This window comes from Astyanax mexicanus, chromosome 18 (genome assembly GCF_023375975.1).
Source record: "Astyanax mexicanus isolate ESR-SI-001 chromosome 18, AstMex3_surface, whole genome shotgun sequence".
NCBI classification, from domain to species: Eukaryota; Metazoa; Chordata; class Actinopteri; order Characiformes; family Acestrorhamphidae; genus Astyanax; species Astyanax mexicanus.
The window spans coordinates 41,555,197-41,577,838 of record NC_064425.1 but is presented as its reverse complement, the minus strand read 5'-3'; the positions used below and the strand labels follow the sequence as shown (position 1 = coordinate 41,577,838).

The 22,642-nt window shown below is 35.5% G+C and overlaps 1 protein-coding gene across 3 annotated transcripts; it reads right to left on the bottom strand.

The window, feature by feature from the left end:
- Positions 1–827: 827 nt before the first annotated feature.
- On the bottom strand, positions 828–21,737 carry ndc1 (NDC1 transmembrane nucleoporin). Of its 3 annotated transcripts, none has more exons than XM_022669999.2 (18): positions 21,584–21,737; positions 20,418–20,538; positions 19,780–19,881; positions 18,518–18,692; positions 16,331–16,463; positions 15,663–15,771; positions 15,518–15,569; positions 14,369–14,501; positions 10,978–11,070; positions 10,799–10,880; positions 9,176–9,337; positions 8,079–8,357; positions 6,565–6,677; positions 5,412–5,462; positions 3,837–3,900; positions 3,049–3,149; positions 2,119–2,279; positions 828–1,571 (listed from the first exon to the last, which is right to left on the bottom strand). In XM_022669999.2, the coding sequence occupies exons 1-18, from the start codon at positions 21,620–21,622 to the stop codon at positions 1,508–1,510; spliced, it is 2,034 nt and encodes a 677-aa protein (XP_022525720.2). In that variant the 5' UTR covers positions 21,623–21,737; the 3' UTR covers positions 828–1,507. The 3 variants fall into 3 exon arrangements, with proteins under 3 accessions (XP_022525720.2, XP_022525779.2, XP_022525833.2); XM_022670058.2 differs by having other exon boundaries at positions 15,663–15,768; XM_022670112.2 differs by lacking the exon at positions 5,412–5,462.
- Positions 21,738–22,642: the final 905 nt, after the last annotated feature.

The window sequence follows — 22,642 nt, the reverse complement described above, 5'->3', positions numbered from 1 at the left end:
CACATGTATATAAAAAAAGTATTTTTATACGTGCCACAAAATAGGGCAAATCTATAATGTTCTTAACCAGTTCATCTTGTTTTTTAGACTTAAGTTATAGATACAGCTTCACTTTTTATTTTTTTCAAATATTGTGGATACTGTCAGCTTTATAATAATAATAATAATAATAATACATCTATATATATATAATCTATAATAATTACTATTTATTTTAATATCAGTTTCAAAAACCTGAAACAAATACAGCATTTTGTCCCTATGGTAAGAAATTATAGTCCATTTATACTGTATATCACTATTATCTAATTTAATTTTAGTGCAGAATACTCCTGACAAGGGATGTCAATAAGGGGGCGCTCGAAGCCTGATTTGTATTTACTGAAATTTTGTTTGAAGAATTATTGCACAGAATTTACTTTTTGTAGTTCCTATAAACTTTATTTCACTTCTGAAATATAACTGTGTTCATCTGAAATCTGTTGTTCAAATTAAAATCGCTGATTAGAAAAAACAATGATTTACCACCACCAATCTCACTTTTGTCAAACGTTTAGTAAATAAGAAATTGGGCTGAATCAGGGGGCGTGGCTTTTCATGATGATGTACCCATCTTTTTGTTCTTTTTTATCTCTCCATCTTCTCTTGCAATGCTTTCCTCGTGCTTAATTTCCATTAATTCCTCCTGTATTAATTGTAAAGCATTTCTGGGTTTGTGGAAGGCACTTTATAAGCTCATAATCATCATCATCATCATCTGTGTGCGGCTCCAGGAGCAGAACATGCCAACAATACTAATAACACTGCTTTTTGTAAAGACACCAGACTGTATGACACGTAGAAATTTTTATTTTCTTTAAGCCAAAATAAGTAAACATTCAAACTTCGCAACATGACACTTTATCATTCATTCTAATCAGATTCCTGCGGTACAACCACAACACGAAAATAAACAAAGACCCTGTACCAAGAGACAACGCAGACATCCATGTTTAACTTACAGTTAGAAGACATAAAACTCCACACTGCAGCTGATCCTGTTCACTCTGTCCTGATTAACAAAGACAGCGCATCCTTACCTAGAACCTTATCCAGATCCACACCATGATTTTACACATCCTCCTGTAAATACTGTATAAAAGAGCTTTAACAACACATCTCCACCACTGCAGCCTTTACAGAGATTTAACGCTCAGAGTGAAAAGAAAAACAGGAGGCTGAAACTGAACCAATCTGTCTGAGTGATGAAATGAACAGCTAAATCAGATTATCAGATTGACAGAAATTTAACACACAAGCACCAGATCTGATCATATAAGGCTTTGAGTGATCCATCAAGTGTCGAAAGCTTGATTATTGTGATATCAAACACTCAGTTTCTTTGGACCTCTCCCAGGGTCTCAGGCACACACACACTCACACTCACAAAGTGCATGTGTATAATAATAATAATAATAGAAAAGATGGGAGGAGCTCTGAAGGTCCGCTGGTCCTTTGGAGGTGCATGTTACTCTCTGTACTCCATGAACTGCTGCAGTCTCTTCTGATGCTCTGCTGAGATACACACCGCACTGCAAACACAAAAATGCATCATATTTTTGTAATAAAATAGATAGATAGATATTTTTACCATATTTTCTGGACTATAAGGCACACTTAAAAACCTTTAATTTTCCCCAAAAATATTCAGTGTGCCTTATAATATGGTGTATTAAGAAGAAGTAAAGCCACTGCACTGAAGTACAGAGTTATAAGGGTGAGTTTTTTTTGTGAAGTTTCTCCAGCACTAAGGCTGGGTGCAGCAGCATTAGCATTAGCCGCTAACCGCAGCGCTAGCTCTTTCTCCTTTTAGAGGCGAGCATATTAGACTGTATTCTGTGTGTTTACTGTGTTAAAACAAGCTATGTTGGACAAACCTCTAGCTGATAGCACCCTGGCTTACTGAAACACTCAGGGTTCCTCAGTCTAGTGCTATCAGGCGGCGTTTATATCCTGCTAGCACTGCAGTTAGCGGCTAATGCTAATGCTGCTGCACCCAGGCTTAGTGCTGGAGAAAAACTTCCCTGAAGGTCACCTTCAGTAAAGGGGAAGAGGAGATTTTGATGAAGCAAAACTCACTTTAAGTGCTCTCCAAACGTAGACGTGATCCTGTAGATGGAGGTCTTCAGGGCGGCCCTCAGAGCAAAGCGCAGGGTTTTGTAGGTGGAGTCTCCCATACTGCAGCTGGTCTTCACCGGCTTACTGGAAGCATGAGGCAACTTAAAGTGTCTGTCCACAGCCTGTAAAAACACAAGAAGAGGTGCATGAGGGATTAGGAGCATCACTTTAATTGGTTATAAATCTAAATTATACATGATTTAATTTAAATGTGAACTTTCGAGGCACATAAATCTCTTTAAAAAAAAAACATATTTAGTCAAATTGACTAAATAACTTTATTATTATTACTTAAATATAAATAGATAGTTTGGAGAGACATGTCTGTCATCTGCTGGTGTTGATCCACTGTGTTTTATTATCAAGTCTAAAGTCAGTGCAGTTTTTGTTTTCCCACAAAATCTTACAGCACTTCATGCTGAACCTCTGCTACTGACAACTTTGATGAAGATGCAGATTTCATTTTCCAGCAGGACTTGGCACACTGTCAAATGTACCAATAGGTCTCATATAATATTCTAATTTTCTGAGACACAGATTTTTTTTTATTTCTTTATTGACTGTAAGCCATAATCAATAATCAACAATAAAAAAAATAAATGCTTAAAATAGATCAGTGTGTAATACAGCTATATAATATATAAATTTCACATTTTGACCTGAATTACTGAAATAAAGTAACTTTTTTATGATATTCACATTTTCTGAGATGCATTAGTATAAATAGTCAGACTTAAAAACTAGAAAACTCCAATTCGGCATAAACAGGTCTGAGTGGGTGTTCCAAATTACCACGTAATAAATATAATAATAAGCGAATACATTTAACATTTTAACATCTGGGCTCTTTAAATAAATGCATTATATTTTGAGATGATCTCAAAAGTTTACCTCTTGCAGAGACAGCATGCAGCCGAGGATGCTGGGTAATGTAGTCTGTACCACTCCGTACTTATCCTCAGAGAAAGAAGCAGCCACCAGATGAGAGAGACCTTCCATAAAAACATTTAAAACAGCTTCAGTGTACGATTTCATAAAATGAGCCAAATTACAAAAGAGACAAATGTAAAGTTATTCTAAATTTCCAGAGTTAGAGATTATAGTATACTAATATTATATGTACACTTTCACAAGGAATGCACATTATATATTTGTGTTACATATCTTGGGTTGTGAAAGGTTTGATAAAGTTTTTTCCAAAATTTACTTTTTATGCTGATTATCTGATCAAGATGTTAAACGTGGAATATGGAGATAGTATTTTTTAATAATAATTTTGATCATGATATCACAGAATGATTCATTTATTTTTTAAGTGGCTGACACCATTAACTTATATAATTTCATTTTGCCAATTTATCACTTTTCTTAAATAAAGTAAAAAGTCAATTTTATTTATATTTAAATACACATGAATAAAAGCTTCGTTATAAAAACAAGATAATGTATGACTACTAATGATTAATCACTGAATTTCTTGGTAATTAAGTTTTTATTTAATTATATTTGTGCCATGTTTCTACCTCTAATGGCCCTAACACTATTCAACCCGTCCTGGACTACACAGCATTTTGAAGGGCAGCAGCAGAATCACAGGTCTAAAAAAGTCTAACAGTGTAATATTTCTTATAGAACATGTGTGACATTCAAAATAAAAGATTAAATAAGAATTTTCAGACCTTCCAGAGCCCAGATGTGAGCTTGGCTGTCTGCAAACAGGGCTTGGCTCGAGGCTTCTGGCAGCTGTTAAAGATAAAAAGAGTGATTAGAGACTAAAATCATCTTTAAACTGCAGATCAGAATCAGCTTAATGTAGAAAAACATGGATTTAAAAGGGAATACAACTGTCCCACCGAGGCGGAGCAGTGATTTACAGAACACAGCTGTATTACACTCTTCTAGAAAAACAATCTGCTATATATCATTCTTTCAGAATCAGGTAGGTCTGGGTCATGTGATCAATTCTTTAACAGTTAAATATATATTTATATATCAGCTTAATTCAAATCCATGCTTTCCAAATTATATTAAACAATCTAGAAAAATAAGTTGGGCTAGAGGAGAGATCTAAAATCTACAAGAGCAGAGATGTCCCAATCCAGAATTGCTGTAGTGTCAGATGTATGTGCTGAATATGGCTGCACAATATATAATTCCTGCACCACCATCACAGCGTGCACATGCGCCATAGTAACCTTGCTGAATATGCAAATCATATTCACATATTCACTCTTTTCACTGTTTAAAACAAACCGAAAAACTACACTGTTCTTCTTTTCCATTACGTTTCTACAAGAGCCACAAAATATGCAACAGTATTAATATTATTATTATTATGTGGGATCATTTACTTCTGGTAAAATCTGTGAAATTAAATACAAATATTAATAATAGAATAATAAAGTCCTCAAAACTATGAAAAAAACATCTTGGCATTTAGCTTTATATCCAGTGTTGGGCACGTTACTTTGAAAAAGTAATTAGTTACAGTTACTACTTACTTCTCCAAAATAGTAACTAACTGTAACTAGTTACCAGTAAAAGTAACTGTTGCATTACTTTTGTTACTCGCCGTGAAGGTCAGTTAATATGAAAAATGAAGAATTTTGAAAGTATAAAATGGAATGATGAAATTGGCACTCATCAGGACCGCCCATGAAAGGAAGAGCAAGAGTTACTCTGTTGCACAAAATAAGTTTAACAGAGTTACCAGCCTTACAAACCACAAGTTTACTTCACTACTTTCAATTTAAACTCCGCTATGCTACAGACAAATAATGTATATTACGATTATATACAAAAATAGACTGATTTGCAACATAGCATCTGTATTAGATCGATACTTCAAATTAAACAAATCTGACTGGATCTGAGACAAAGGCATGAAACTGGATAACTGGATCAGGACATCCCTAGATGAAAAATGATAGAAAGACAGCTAGAGTAGATTTTTTTTTTAACTAAACTAAATTATTTTCATTATTAATAAGATTTCCAAATATCTGTGTACTTTTAATTCAGCCTCATTAAACCATTAGATATATCTAAATGTATCTAAAAACTGTGCACACAGTCATGTGCAAGCCTTATTAAAAAGAAGAGAAACACTACCAGCTACCACTCTACAGTAAACAGATAGTGAAGGATGGAGAACAGGGAGACTAAACAAACCCTCAACCCCTCCACCACTAACCAGCCTTTCCCACATGCAGCATGCTACTTCAATCCCAGCATGCACTGCTTTACCTTCTTACCTTATTAAATAAATACACTACCAGCACCCTCTTCGCCATGAACCCCTTAACCTGAGCACAACACGTCAGAGCAGAAGTGACTTTCAATTAAAACACACCATCAGCAAAATACATGACATTTGCAACATTTTATTTTTCAAATTAGACACACTATATGTCCATTCATATGTGGACACACCCTGTTTGATAATATATGATGAAATCTCAGAAATAGATATTAAAATCGTAATATCTACTCGATAATATCGTCAAGATTTTTTAATATCGTGAACGATATTATACACTAAAATATCGTGCCATATTACACATCCCATTATATATCTACTAAAGACAGATTATATCTGTACAGTATCATTTATTTTACTTTAATCATGGATATATGGAGAAATTTGGAGTGCATTATTATTAGCATCATGTCATTCTGGATCATTGACTTCTGTTACAAATCTGATAAAATTCTTGTATTTTTTAATATCTCACTTAGGGGTGTGCCATATTACATTGTATGTAATAATAATCTTTTTTTTGCAGTGTATAGTATATTTTTGAAATACTTTAAAAAAAAAATTGTTTTGTCATATTGCCAAGAGTATTGTTATCACGAAAATACCATAAATATTGTGATATTATGTTAAGGCCATATCATCCATATCATGTTTTAATGACTGAATGTTGTATATTATATGTGCTCTTTACACTACATTAAATCACAAACCTATAAAAATAAAAATACTGTGATATACATTTTTGGTCATACCGCCCAGCGCTAGTCCCAACGTTATTTATTATAAGGTTATTACATTTTTGACCAAGAGTGAGGCGCAATGCCTCATGCCCCACCATGCTCACGTGTCTATTTCCAGCAGCGAGCTGCATTTTAGGCAGCTAAAATATGACCCGTCATTTTCAGTCATTCATTTACAGCTGAAATACAGGGATTGGCCTCAATGTTTCAATATCTTTGGAGGGAAGTGTAAGAGTACTCAGTGCAGAAACAAACTGTTCGATTGGTTAGAGGGGTGGAAAGATAGCATTTGCATATGCTATCTTTTGAAATAATGTTAAACCAAACATAAGACTGATCCTGAATCAAATCAGTGCTATTTCATAATGCTGAGGATGCAGGGAGGGATCTGTGCTGTGCAGACAGTACCTGTTCCTTCCTGTTCTGGAGCCACTGGGCCATGAAGCTGGATTTCTGTTCAGGAGGCGGAGAGCTGGGGGTGGGGACAGGTGAGGCCAGAGCACTGCCATTGGCCTGCGAGTCTGAAATCACACAGACAAACATGCAAAACATCTGAATATCTGTTATTCTTAACAAAGTTAAAATTAGGTTTTAGGTTGAGATTAAGGTTCTTCTACTTGATTTTTCATGTAAAATATAGATTTTGTTTCATACCAAGACAGTGTTCTAAAAATCTTATTAGGTGTTTATTCAATTTTGTTGCCAATCATTTAGACATTAATCAAGTTATTTTAGTGCATAGCAAATTAACCCTGTTATAATGTAAAGTAGTCAATATACAGCTCGTATATTAAAGTGTCATTTTGTATGTTCACTATAGCTTTACAGGTCGCTCTGGATGTTCTAGACTTTGCATTCCTTCACCTTCAGTTTGAGGATGCCCCACAGATGCTCAATAGGGTTTAGGTCTGGTGAAATGCTTGGCCAATCAAGCATCTTTACTTTTAGCTTTCTCTGCAAGGCAAATGTCATCTTGGATGTGTGTTTTATTGAAAAACTGTTATGCAGCCCAGATCCTGGAGCGGAGGATCATGCACTGCTTTAGAATATCACAGTACATGTTGGAATTCATTTCCCCAGTGCTGGGAGCACTCATAAAGCCCTAGGCCCGCGGGCCATTTGCGGCCTGTTTCCTGTTTTGGAGCGGCCCGCGAGGTATTTTAGAAATAGAATGAAACCTGACCCGCGGATAAGCAGGTTTTTATCATCTGCGCATTTTTAGTGCAGAAAAACGGACCAAAGAATCTAAAAGTTGCCGTAATAAGTTTAATATTAAGAGACATCATGAAATTAAACACCAATTTGAAAAATCTTAGTTTACACAACACTGTCAAAGATAAAGAGTGCAGTTAAGTGAAGTAAAATGGTGTGTAAATGAAAGTAATCAGGAAAAATGTATTATTTAAAGTGGTATATTTCATTATTTGTTTTATTATAGAGTCTGTGGCCCGTGACTTCAAATATATTTCTCCTTCTGGCCCCCAACAAAAAAAGTTTGGACACCCCTGCCCTAGGCCATGATGCTACCACCACCATGCTTTCCTGTACACCTTGGTACACCAGGATGACACCACAAATGCTGGATGTCTATCCATCTATTATTCACATCCTCAGAGAGTTCTTTGCCATGAGGTAAAATACTAAAAATCCATTGGCCAGTATGAGAAAATTGCAGCCAAAACACCAAACTTACAATTTACCCATTTTTTTAGGGCATAACAAATTAACCCTGTTCAAATGAAAGCTGTCAGTGTGCAGTTTGTATAATAAAGAGCCATATCTATAGTGTTGTTCCATTAAAACAAATAATAAAATATTTTATTTTGTAGGATACTGTTTGCTAAAAACGACATAATATATAAATGACATAATATAAAAAAAAACCTGCAGGGTTTTTTTAATTAGAATCAGAGAAAGCAGACCTGTGGATGTGCTCCAGAGTTTAGGACCCCTCCTAATGATGTGTGGGCTCTGAACCGAGCCCAACCACTGGCCCTGCTGGGGAACCTGCTGGGCGGCCAGGTGGCGCAGGGAGGGGGTGGAGAAGGGGCTGTCCAGGTCTGGGGTGAAGGGGGCAGTCAGAGGGCTGCTTATACCCCTGCCGGACGACTTCAGGAAGACTGAGCCGGGGGTCTTTAGTAAAACACTGGGGCGGGGGGTCTGAGGCAGGTCCTCTGTACCCGAGACCACTGCAGAGGAAACTGAAAAACACACAGACACACACATACAGAGAAAGAGAGCAAGAAAGAGAGTGAGAGAGATCGCGTTATTCCTTACATCAAATACAAAAAAAAAAACACTCTACACTCTGTCACACATTTTTTCCCTTCATTTTTGACATTTAAGACCTTTGGCTCCAGTTAATAACCAGAAACAATACAAAAAACAGTGAACGTTATTCTGCCAGGCTCTTTAAGGCTCTTTAAAAGTAATTTTAGCGTGTGGAAAAATATTTATTAAGATTAATACAGCTCTGGAAAAAAAATAGGAGACCACTTAAAAGTTATAATGAGTTTCTTTGATTTTACCAAATTCTCTGCTCTGGAATATAATCAAGAGGAAGATGGATGATCACAAACCATCAAACCACCAAACTGAACTGCTTGAATTTTTGCACCAGGAGTAAAGCAGCATAAAGTTATCCAAAAGCAGTGTGTAAGACTGGTGGAGGAGAACATGATGCCAAGATACATGAAAACTGTGATTAAAATCCAGGGCTATTCCACCAAATATTGATTTCTGAACTCTTAAAACTTTATGAATATGAACTTGTTTTCTTTGTATTACTTGAGGTCTGAAAGCTCTGCATCTTTTTTGTTATTTCAGTCATTTATCATTTTCTGCAAATAAATGCTCTAAATGATAATATTTTTATTAGGAATTTGGGAGAAATGTCTCTAGTTTATAGAATAAAACAAACTTCATTTTACACAAACATAAACCTATAAATAGCAAAATCAGAGAAACTGATTCAGGAACTGAACATTTCTCTGATGTGTGGTACAGCTGTGAGGTGTACCTGAGCTGTTGGAGGTGGTTCTGGTGTCGCTGGTGGCTGATGGAGGTCTTGCTCTGCCGTTGGAGGCGACGGCATCGTGATGAGCTACGAGGCGCTGTGTTAAATCACTCAGCAGAGCCAGGCACTCCTTACTGATGGCATTCCAGTTGTGAGGGTGCCCACCTGCAGGGGGGGAGGATGATGGAGATGTATGTTAACTGCTTTTCAGCTACTTTAAAAGTTTGCTGCTGCTGACACAGATGTGCAAATGCACACATAGCTTGTATAATCTCTGTATTGAGAAATCAATAGGACTCTCTGATGCATACAAATAAACATGAACCTGCTGGCACCGTGCCTAAAGCCAGGCGTGGGTTTGCGGCATTGAACTGTGGAGCAGTGGATCTGTCTCAGCAATTATTCCAGCAGAATTAAGCAGAATAAATTATTTTAATACCCTTGATTTTTAGAAGAAACTATGAAATAGAAGAAGTACCAATACTTTTGTCCAAACAGGAGAGATACAGCACAGGTTTAACCGCACTAAAAAGATAATACCGCTCTCAACAGTGCCTCTTTCAGCCAATACAGTGAGCAGAAAAGCTAACAAACACCACTAACCACACAAATATATACACACAGAGTGATCAATTTAAGTGCTTATTTATTTTATTGTTGATTATGGCTTACAGTAAATGGAATCCCAAAAGTCAGTATCTCAGAAAATTGGCAGTGTGCCAAGTCCTGCTGGAAAATGAAATCCGCATCTCCATAAAAGTTGTCAGCAGCAGAGGGAAGCATGAAGTGCTGTAAGATTTTGTGGGAAAACAAAACTGCACTGACTTTAGATTTGATAATACACAGTGGATCAACACCAGCAGATGACATGACTCTCTGTGGGTTTCATTTTCCAGCAAGACTTGGCACACGGCCCACACTGCCAAAAATACCAATTGGACTTGTATAATATTATAATTTTCTGAGACACTGACTTTTGTGTTTTCATTGGCTGTAAGCCATAATCAACAATCAACAATAAAAGAAAATAACCCCTAAAATAGATGACTCTGTGTGTAATACATCTATATAATATATGAGTTTCACATTTTTAACTAAATTTCTGAAATAAAGTAGCTTTTCAGAACATCAGGAATTTTTGTCCATCTCTACCATGCAGCTTTCAGAAAGTTTAAGTGCCTAAATAATTAAGCAATAATACACTCAAGGTTCGCGCTATAATGTGTAATATTGGCGCTGCTGTGCTGCGGTGGTAGTGCCAATATTACACGTTATAGCACGAACCTCGAGTGTATTATTGTGATTATTATACCACAGTTCCTTTATCGCTGTTTGTTGAAAGATTTTGAGTTAAAGTGGAGGGGAAAATAAAATATGTTTGGTTATAAAAACTCTGCGAGTTAAAATAGTTCCATTGCTGTGCTGTTTGGCTTGTAAGCGCTGCTTCATTGCTAGGTTACCTTATATGGCGGGGTAATACATGGAGAGCTTCAGTTACAGTGCATTACCAGCTGATTATGTCACTCATAAAACGCCTCTCAGCCAATCACATTGCAGGGTGAGAACTAACTGTTGTATAATAAACAATAAAACATGAAGCTAAAAGTTCAGAAACCTGTGGAATACCTGGTTGGCTCAGGCTGAACACCTCCTGTCTGCGGGGCGGTGAGTGCTGGGACAGCAAGGCCAGATCCTGCAGCGCCAGAAACTATACAGACAGAAGAAAAAAGTAAACAGAACATTTAAAAAATGTAAACACTGATAAACACTGTTAATACGATGGAACCAAAGAACTGTTATAATACCTTCATAATAAGAGTCCTCTTCTCACTCAGGACTTTAGGAAGACACTGCTCGGCATCCTCCGCAAACGTGGACTGAACTGGGAATCGGTGTGCCTGTTTAATAACACAGATCCCAGTATAAATATCAATAAAGAAGAATACACTTATGGGCATTTTAATGATCTCTGTGTATTATATCTGTACCCAGCAGTGAAAAACCACACAAACAAATTCTACACATTTCTCTTACAATGGTTATCTGATATATTAGCCAGAAAATATATATTGCTATCAACAAATGCTGTCTCTGCTGCTCCATGCTGTTTACATGCACGGTCTGTGCTGCTTTCACTGCTCACAGCCGTCAACATCCTTGTATGTTTTATCTCCCCTAAAATATACAAGTATATACTAGTTTTTTAATTTAATTTTAATTGACACCACTATTATAAATATAATTGCATTTTACATTTCTTACATTCATTCTTTTATTTACATTTAAATATTCAATATAAAAACTTGCATCTTAAGAACAACAAGTGCAATTACAGTGCCTTGCAAAAGTATTCAGCCCCCTTGAACTTTTTTTTTTTTAAAACCTTTTGCCACATTTCAGGCTTCAAACATAAAGATATGAAATTGTAATTTTTTGGTGAAGAATCAACAAGTGGGACACAATCGAGAAGTGGAACGAAATTTACTGGATATTGAAGCTTTTATTTTTTAGAAATAAAAAACTGAAAAGTGGGGCGAGCAATATTATTCAGCCCCTTTACTTTCAGTGCAGCAAACTCACTCCAGAAGTTCAGTGAGGATCTCTGAATGATCCAATGTGGATCTAAATGACTGATGATGATAAATAGAATCCACCTGTGTGTAATCAAGTCTCTGTATAAATGCACCTGCTCTGTGATAATTGAGCATCATGAAGACCAAGGAACACACCAGGCAGGTCCGAGATACTGTTGTGAGAAGTTTAAAGGGGACATGAAACACTTCAAGTATTTAGTATAATTCACAAGATGTATTTTCACTCTAACAAATCTGATAAGTTCAACAGTTGTCAGTGAAGCGGAATTAAAATAATAAGTAATTTAAATTTAATTTTTTAAGTAAGGGCAGCGCCATCTTGTCCCAGCGCTGAAAGTGACGTCACGAGGTTGGTTCTCTAACGCCTTACTACTATAATCTATGAGTCTACCGTAAATGAATTTCTCAATAGATAATAAAATCCAAATCAAAAATCAATGCAGAGCGGGGGGGGGGGGGGGGGGGGCACTTTTGTATTGCCCCTGGGTGTAGTACTACTGGGAGTAGTGAAATTTAATAGGGTGAGGAATGAGAAATATTTACTTTCACTTTCATACCTCTTAAGCGGACAGCTGTTCTTCAGCGGGGGCTAGCGGCTGCAATGCTAGGGGGTTAGGAGCGAGCACTTTCTAGACCAGAACTATATGAAGGAGAGGGTTTTTTGAGTCGGGAGCATTAGTGCCGGACAAATAAGCTGCAGTCCTAGGCTTTTTTTCCTCCGTTTTAATTTTTCCTCTGATCAGCTGGGATGTACAGACTGTCCGACTGAGGGTATCAATCAACCTTTATTTTAAACTCGGAAGTACATTGAGGGTGACCCTCATTTTCAATGTAGCCGAGCAAATACAATAGTGATTGAAAAAGCAAAATTAAAAGCAAATATTTAATATTTATGAAACAGAAGAATAAAACTGAAACTAAAAAATAAAACTATTTAGTAATAAGAATAAAATTAAAAAAATTAAAAATATATAATAACAGTATTACTGATAAAACATAATTAAAAAAAATAAAATATTAAATTAAAATAACTATAAGAAAGTAAATACAAAAACAAAAATAATAAAATAAATAAAAATAAATAAATATATAAATAAATAAATTATATAAAATAAATAAAAGGAATATAAATATATATAAAATAAAATAGAGAACTAAAACATGAAGTAAAAGAAATAATTAAGATTGAGTAAAACAGGTACAGGCTGTCTGAAGGTGGTTAGATATTAAAAGTTTAAAATGATTGAGTGACTCCAGTGAGCTGAGTTTTAGTGTTTCCTGTAGTGAGTTCCAGCTCGCCGGTGCACTGTAGCTAAAAGCAGATTTTCCCAGTTCAGTAAAAACTCTCGGTACCTGGCAGCTGATCCAACCACTGTAGCGAGGCTGATAATTACTGTTATTAAAATTTATCAATGAAGTGATGTATTCTGGCATATGACCGGAGAGTGTTTTATAAATTAAAATTAACCAGTGCATTTCCCTTCGTGCAGCTAATGGAGGCCAACCAACTTTTCTGTACAGATCACAGTAACGTTACTATGAGAGAAGCAGCTGTAGCCGCATGGAACCAGCCAAACAACACGCTCACCCAGCAGAGCACCGAGAGGTAACTTACCGAAAGTCTAGATAAACAATTTAATTTTGACAATTTAAAGATAACATAGCTAGCGTTAGCTACTTTTCTAGCTATCTTACCATAGCTAGCCACGCTAGCTAACTAACTAACTAACTCACTAACGCTAACTAGATGAAGCTACCCAGTAAGCTTTCTAACTTCTAAACTGAACGGTTTATCAACCAAACAGGCGCCTGGGTGTTTCGATATCCACTTAAATCATGTTCGTTTCATTCAGTCTTAATGGACTCTGGACTTTACATGTTAAATAGCTAAATGTATATAAACTAGCTGGTTAACGGGATGGCAGTAGGTTACCTGCTTTGGACACGCTGCAGGGTTTTGGCACAGCTCCACTTAGAGAGAGAATAAACACTCCCAAAACGTCTCGCTCTCAGAAAAGCATCTAAAAAGTTCTGCTCAGGCTTATACAGGAAAGATCTCTGAGTAAATGCTCCACTTTAGCCTAGTTCAGCTTCGTCTTCATCCATAATCTCCACAAACAATACGCTCTTTTCCTCTAGCTATATGCCTGCGATCTTAAACCAACCAACCTCGTGACGTCACCAGTGCTGCACGGGCAACATGGCGGCGCCCTAGCTCAAACGTAACAAACATAAATATAATTATAATTTAGTGTGTAAACATTTTATATAAAAAATTCCCCATCCAAATAAATTCCATTATATTTAATCCCTTAGAAAACTTTTTTTCCAGATTTGATAAATATAATAATGTGGTTTCCGTACTATGACAGTTTTCTTAGGAATATAGCACCTTGATTATAGTATCACAATATACTTAACTCTAACCCCTGTATCATAATTCACATTGACCTAATAACAACCCAGGGACTAGTCTATAAAATAAATTAATTGATGCTAAATTATTCAAATAAATAAATAAATAAATAAATAAATAACACACATGGTTCTGTATATTATTTAATTAAAATTTTAAAACACAAACCCAGCGGCGCCACTATACCTCAGTAACGTAGATCCTGAAGAGCAGCACGGTGATGTACCAGGTGAGCAGCAGGAATGCTCCACTGATCCACAGATGATACAGCAGAGAGAAGTCCAGCAAACCCGTCAACGAGTCCAGAGAGTGAACAGAACTACAAACAGACCATCCAAGACAAATTATACGATATTAATAAACACACAGATTAAATAAAAATTAAGTATTTCTCTTATATAAACTCAATGCTTACAATGATCTGATTAATTGTAATCATTTTTAGGAATTTATTCAGTGCAGATGATTCAGTGAAATAAAAAAATATATATATATATATATTTTTTTTATAATTATTTTTGGTATAATTCAGAAATATTGTAAAAATACACTGTTAATGTGACTTAAAAACTTTTCACACAATAACTACAAACATTTTTGCTTATTTGTAAAATGAATCTCAAGCAAGTGTCAAAATGAAGTTTAAGTTTTTCTTATTTGTCTTTTATATATATATATATTTTTTTTTCAAATTAATGTTACTTAGAGACTGACCTACAGGTGCATCTCAAAAAATACAATAGAAAGAAGAATATCATATACTTTTATTAACAGATACTTTTATTTTTATAGTTGGGATTTCATTGGATGTAAGCCATAATCATGGAATTAAAAGAAATAAACAATAAAAATAAATAAGTGTGCGCGCAATAGTTTTTTCTTTTTTTTTAATCAAGTTTTGTAACTGTCAGGAAAGTTTCATTTTAATAACTGAATTACTGAAATGAATTTACTTTGATGATATTCTTATTGTTGAAATGCACCTGTTGCATTAACAACTTATAAAATTATAAAAATCAAAATTACAACTGATTGGATAGATTTGTGGCCTAAATACAACCATTTGGCAGGAGTAAATACTGTAACATATATATATATATATATATATATATATATATATATATATATATATATATATATATATATATATATATATATATATTTGTGTGTGTATGTGTGTTTGTGTGTGTGTGCAATTAAATACAAATATTAAATCCTTATTTATATTCCCAAAATCAGTGTAAGTAAATCAGATTCAGACTTAATCATAATAGGTTAATTCCTATTTACAACTTTAACTTTTCCACATCTCTACAGTGAATTACAGACTCCTACCTGTCGATGGGCAGATTCAGTGAGTTGGAGATCCAGGCTCTGGGAATATGTCCTAAATAAAGGTAAAACATGTCATTAAAACAGTTCAATTAACTCTTGTTTGTGGGTCTTTTCTTTAAATAATGTAATAGAAACTGTATCTCACCAAAAAAGAAATAGAGAGCGACGTAATTCCTCACAGCGTAGAGAGACTGAACCGCACTGCACTTCAGCACCCACGGCAGAGAGCCCTTACAGCGCAGGTACTTATACTGCTGCAGCACACAAACACACGCTTATTTAACCACATATACAATCATACACAGTACAACTTTAAGTGAAATGCTTTAATAAATGCACAAACACAAAAAAACATAAAATTATAATATAAAAATAGACTTCAAAAGATATAAAGATACGATAAATATAGCAAACATGACTATAAACATTCATCCATCTACCCAGGGATCTATTAATCTGAGCATCTGTCCATCCAAGAATCCATTCACCCATCCATAAATCCATTAATCTTACTATCTAGCCAACCACCTATTTATCTATTATCTGCACATTTCTCACAGTTTTGGGTTAATCAAATCTAAAACATCTAATTTTCAGGAGTGAATCACCTGAATAATAATAACTTTATTTCTATAGCATCTTTCATACATGAAATAAAACAGAAAAATGTAAAACAATAAGTAATATCAAACAAATTAAACTGTTAAAAAGTAAAAAGTAACAGTTTATTGAAGTAATATTAAATTAATAAAAACATGTAATATTGAAATTAAATATATAATGAAATAAACAGTAAGATAAGGACAACAATACCTGTATGATCTGAAAGGAGACATAATTCATATTCTGAACCACTCCCAGGAAACTGTGGCTGTATCCGATGAACGCTCCGGCCAGCAGCAGGAAGAGATGATACTCATTCAGACAAACCTCAGGAGCATCGGCACTGCAGAACACAACGTATTACATATTACAATAAATCAATAATCCATATTCAACTACACACAGGAAATATTCTTCACTTCCTCAGAATATCGAAAGTAATAGAAGTAACAGTATCAATAATAATGATGGTGATTTCAGAATATCTATCATCATAATACAAAATATTTTGTGATATTGTGAGGGTAGGATATAGCAATTTTTTCACACTGAAGTGTAGTGACTGACAGCACTAAAGAAATTCACTACATCCTGTCATCACCACCTAAGTGGGAGGAGTCTCCCGATATCCCTACTGATTGGTTTGCAGATTGTTGTCAGTTTGGTCAAAGGTTTCCTTCCAGGTGCTAAATTCTGCCTTCCTGCCAGAATGTGACTTCCTTTGAGTGCAGGAACGTCCCGCAGGAGAACGAGTGAAATAGATTCCCCTCAGATTGCTTTTGATTCTGTTTATAAATAAGGGTTAATCTACAGTTACAGTAGATACAGAATCACCAGCACTTTAATCTGTCGTACACATACTGCTGTATGATGCGCCAACACACCAAGAAAGAGAAGAGCACAACTCCTCCTTCTTCTATTGTTTAATGCAGGGTTTCTCAACTGCTCTCAGCTTGGGACCAGCCTGGGACCCACATTTTCTCATGATCATAAAATCGCGACCCACTTTTATAGAATATAAACTAAACAACTTTTTGACTTTTTGAAAAAAAGCCAACCAAAAACACATTTAAACATACATGCAAAGTGAAACTAAGAGCAATATTTTCAAGAAACTGAGAAGGAACATGACAACTACATGTACAAAAGTTACTACAACTAAATTAAATTAAATATCAAATAAAGGGCGCAGAGTGGTCCAGCAGGCTAATGCGCTGCCACTATGAGTGGGAGGTCGCAGGTTTGCCATCAGCTGACGGTGCTCAGAGGGAGCAAAACTGGCTCTGCTCCCTCTGAGTGGGTAGATGGAGCTCTCTCCCCATCACACTTAAAGATGGCGCCGGGTGGCACGAGGCGTCTGTGAGCAGATGTATCAGAACCTAGCTGCTGTGCTTTCCTCCGAGCGCGCTGTGATGCTGCTCAGGCAGTGATTTATCTGCAGCAGCTTGAAAAAAGGGGTGATTGACTTCACACGTGTCGGAGGAGACGTGTGCTCGTCCGCATCCTCCAAAGGTCGCAGGTGCCACCGGTGATGGGGACACACAAAGGGGTGGGATAATTGGATAACCAAATTGGGAGAAAATGTGGAAAAATCAGAAATAAAATTATAAAAAAATATTTCACTTCTCTGCATATCTCTGCATTCAGAGTACATTTGTACGTACAAATGTTTTTTGTCCCATTTTTTCCCCTAATATAAAAGACGAGTGAATATTATTAGCATTAATTATTATTATTTTTTTTAAATTATGTGGGTTTTTTTTACTAGCTGTGCACGACCCTGCCAGAAAGTGTCCTGACCCACCAGTTAAGAATCAACAGTTTAATGGATGATAAAATCCTGCCTCAACTTTGGTGGTCCGAAAATCTGAACCGTCTAGAAAAAGTGTGTGTGTGTTTTTTTTTTGTTTTTTTTACACTGCAGAAGAACAAGGCCACAGATCTGTAGATCTGGACAGACACCACATCTTTCAGTCAGACCAAATCATGGTTGTGGCACCTTTCACACCTAATGCTATTTTAGTTTGGATCAAACTTCAGAATAGTTCAAAAGTCGGGCCCAAACCAGGCGGATGTGAAAACACCCTGACTTTATTTAAACAGGGGACGATGTGAACTGACTCAGGGTCAGAGTGCCCTAAAGTCACCTGACCTCAGGTTAGCCTGCATCTCTTCTTTCAGACAGGAACCTGCACACGGTGGCCCTTCAGGGATACGATTGCCTAAGATTGCAGTAATTGAACAATCTTTATCAGCAGCGCTGGTCTATTAGCGGGACAGAATAACTGATGTAATCAGGGGAACCCGAGCCGGGGCGACCCGGAGCCGGTGGAAAGTATCAGAGCACGTAGTCCGAGCAGAATCAGGTCAGGACTCAGACTGCAGGGAGCAGCTCACCTCTCGCCTCGCGTGCAGGGAGAACCCAGAGCCTGATAACGGCCTCCCGCCATCACCGACGCACACCACATCACCATCATACCCACAGTGCAGTGCACCAGAGAGTGAACACACTGCCGCGGGTGGAGCACCTTAGCCAGGAGAGCCACTCGGGAGCACGGGATGGAGGGAACCACTGCAGGACCAGAGAATAAAACATCATTACTACTGAAACTGAACAATATTTAGAGCTATCAAATTTGAAAAAAAAAAATAAAATAAAATAATGTTGAATTTAGCTATTTTTATTAATAAAAGCCAGCCAGACAGACAGACAGATGGATAGATAATGCATCTTATGGATAGATGGATAGATAGATAGATACTTTACTGATCCCGAGAAATTCTACAAGCAGCTTTTATACTAAAACTTCTGAAAGTGTGAAAATAACTTCCTTAAAGTAATTCTGTTTTTTCTGATTAACCCTATATGGCATGAATTATATTTTTGGAAGAAAAAAAAAAACAGAAAAAAACACCATCATTTGGAAGATTTGTTTCTTTGTGAACTTTTTTTAAACCATTTTTTATGTAGATAACAAGCTGCCTATTTTAGAGTTACCACTGCTTTATCATGATGCCCCCAACAAAACTGAACTAAATAATGTAACCCAAACGCAACAAACGTAAGAAAACAACTTTTTAGTAAGTTTACAACATAAATATAAGAACATAAACAGCCAAATATATATATATATATTTTTTTTTTACATATTCTTGAACATATAGATATCATTAATAACCCACTTGTACATGTCATTTTATTGGACGTAGATATGTCATATAATATGTGCCACATTAAAAATACAATAACCAAACACATAAAAAAATAATGGTATGAAATGGTGTAATGACCAAAAGGGCAACTTAATGCCATAGAGGGTTTCAAAGTAAAATAATGGAAAACATTAACAAGAGTAAGTTATCATTACTAATATAAAAAAAAAGGAATTAATAAACTGAAAATTATAATACAGTGACTTAGTTGTCGATAATAATGGAAACATGTCAGCAATGATAAATTAAATGTTACTAAACCATCAATAATTCAGCACTAATAAACAGAAAGAGGTGAATTTGACTCATTAATAATGTACATTTATAGTCAGCAATGATAAAGTGAACTTTTCATTAATCGTGAACAATTTGGCTCTAAAACATTTATTTAGCATCAGTATTTAATAACGTTAGCCTTAAAAAAAGCAAGCCATGTATTTTCTGACCTGTGTAACCCTCCAGGTTGAAAAACCCAATCACGAGCACGACACCACACAGCAGGATAAGCGAGAAGATGGTGCTCGCAGCCGTCAAAAGCCCAAAACATTCTGTAACACAGCATCGATTTAGTCTAAATTACACATAGCAAATCTTAACTACTTCACTTCATAATTATTACTCTTACACATAGGGCTGTACAAACATTTTATAACAATATTCCATAACACTGCACTGACTTGATAATAAAACACAGTGGATCAACACCAGCAGATATCAGACATGTCTCTTCAAACCATCACTGGTCATCAGTAAATGTTACATTTCATTTGCAAATTAAGGGATCAGAGTCTGGAGGAAGAGTGGAGAGACACACAGTCCAAACTGCTCGAGGTCTAGTGTGAAGTTTCCACCAATTAGTGATGGTTTGGAGAGACATGTCTGTCATCTGCTGGTGTTGATCCACTGTAAAGAACTTTAAAAAATTTTTTAAAAATCTAATAATCTAATCAGTTTTTTCTGGGGCTTTTAAGTTGATCATGTTAAAAAAGGTTAATATTAATTATATCATATACTACAAAATTAAGAAACATACTGTAATACAAAATTTGTCCATATTGTCCAGCCCTAATTACACACTGCTCACCTGAAATCCACTCCACAGGATGGAACAAACTGAACCTAACGAGGAAAACAAATAGCGTTGTCGTGGCCGGCAGGAGCAGCACTGACCACGCAATACTGGCTAAAGCTCTCCACCGGACCACCTGTGGGGAAACACAAACATGTTAAAGTCTAGTGACTCTTTTTACAGTACCTGTATCATAACTTAACTCAATTAAAACAGCAGAAACTGTACTATAGTGAAAATAAGTACTGTATCACAATGTAACTCAATTAAAGGAGCAGAAACTGTACTACAGTGAAAATACGCACGGTCTCACCGTCTAACTCAATTAAAAGAGCAGAGACTGTACTATAGTGAAAATATGTACTGTATCACAATCTAACTCAATTAAAAGTGAAATGACAAGTACAGTATCACAGTCTAGAAATTGTACTATAGTGGAAGGATGGGCCCTAGATCACAATCTAGCTCAATTCAAGAGCAGAAACTGTACTATAATGGAATATAACTCAATTAAAATAAGAACCTGCTATACAGTAAAGTATACTTCACTATGCTACAGTTTCCTAAAGTATACAGTATTACTGGCTAACTCAATTAAAAGAGCAAAAGCTGTATTTTACTGAAATATGTGTACTGTATCGCAAACTAACTCAATTAAAAGAGCAGAAAAAGTACTATAGTACTAAGAGCAGAAGTACTATAGTGAGGGTATGTGTATTTTATTACAATCTAACTCAATGAAAACAGCAAATAAACTGTACTATAGTGGAAGTATGAGAACTGCATCACAATTTAACTCAATTAAAAAAGCAGAAACTGTACAGCATGGGTCCTGTATCCTAATTTAACTCAATTACAATGGCAGTACTATATGTATAATAGCTATAATAATGGTATGTGAACTGTACGTTATGTTAATGTAACTCTGTGTAACAGATAGAAATAAAAGATCTATTAGAAGTATTAACAATAATCTTTAAATAATGTTTTAGTGTTTTAATGGTAGTATTCACAGGAGGGACAGAGCACTGAGTTGTGTAGAGTGAATTAATTAAGCCTTTAACATCAGAAGAAAGCAAAATAAAATGATTTTAAAAAGTTTAATGAGGAGAATAAAGGGTAATTAAATGAGTTTTAAACAGTTTAAACCGCTCTAAACTCCACCAAATACAGCTTCTTACCTTCCGCACGAACCAACAGTCCTGATTGAAGGACAGCATCTCAGCATGAGCGCATTATAGCAGGTAAAATATTAATAATCTTTATTTTATTATAATTTCTCTCCTCAAGCTTAAACTGCACACCGCGCCACACACGCCGAGGACCCCGCCAGAGCCGCGGCTAAACCCTCAGAGCCGTCTGAAAAATGCCTGAGTAAAATTACAGAACCTGCTTAGATTTTCTCTGTAAATAAAAATCTAACTGAAAAAATAGACATTAAATTAAAAAATAGAAAAATATATTTGGTTTCCTTTTTTTTTGTTGAGATAATGAGTTGTTGTTTGACCAGAGGAGCCTTTTCAACCACAGAATTTCATTTCTAAATGAAAATAATTGGGTGCATATGGAGCAATTGAGCAAAATCAGCGTTTACAAATGTTAAAAAATATATATAATTTAATATATTTTAAACTCAGTCCTCTGACTGTAAGTCCAGCATCAGCTTAATACCAACCAATCAGATCACAGTAGCAGTAACGCTAGTGTCTCTTCCGCATAAAATCTGTTTACTGTAGAAAAACTGAAATATATAGTTAGGTTTTCTTTATTGGTTTAGCTAAATACATTATCATACAATCCAAAATATAATGAATATCCTGGCCAAGTGATTAGTTACTATTTTAAACTTGACCTTTTAGCCGATTAGCTCTATTCACCCCCATTCATTAAGGACTCACTAGCGGTGAGCAGTTCAAATAAATGACTTAATATCCCAGAAAAATGGCTTAAAATCTTAAAATAATGACTTAGTGTCTTAAAATTATGTCTTAGTATCTTAAATAATGATTTAGTATCTTAAAATAATGACTTGGTGTCTCAAAAAAGGTCTTAGTATGTCAAATAATGATTAAGTATCTTAAAATAATAACTTGGTATCTCAAAAAATGTCTTATCTCAAAAGAATGATATATCAAAATAATTACTTTTTTTAAATAATCACTTAGTATCTCAGAATAATGATGTATTATCTCAAAATGAGATAGCATCTCTAAATAATCACTTACTATCTCAGAATAATG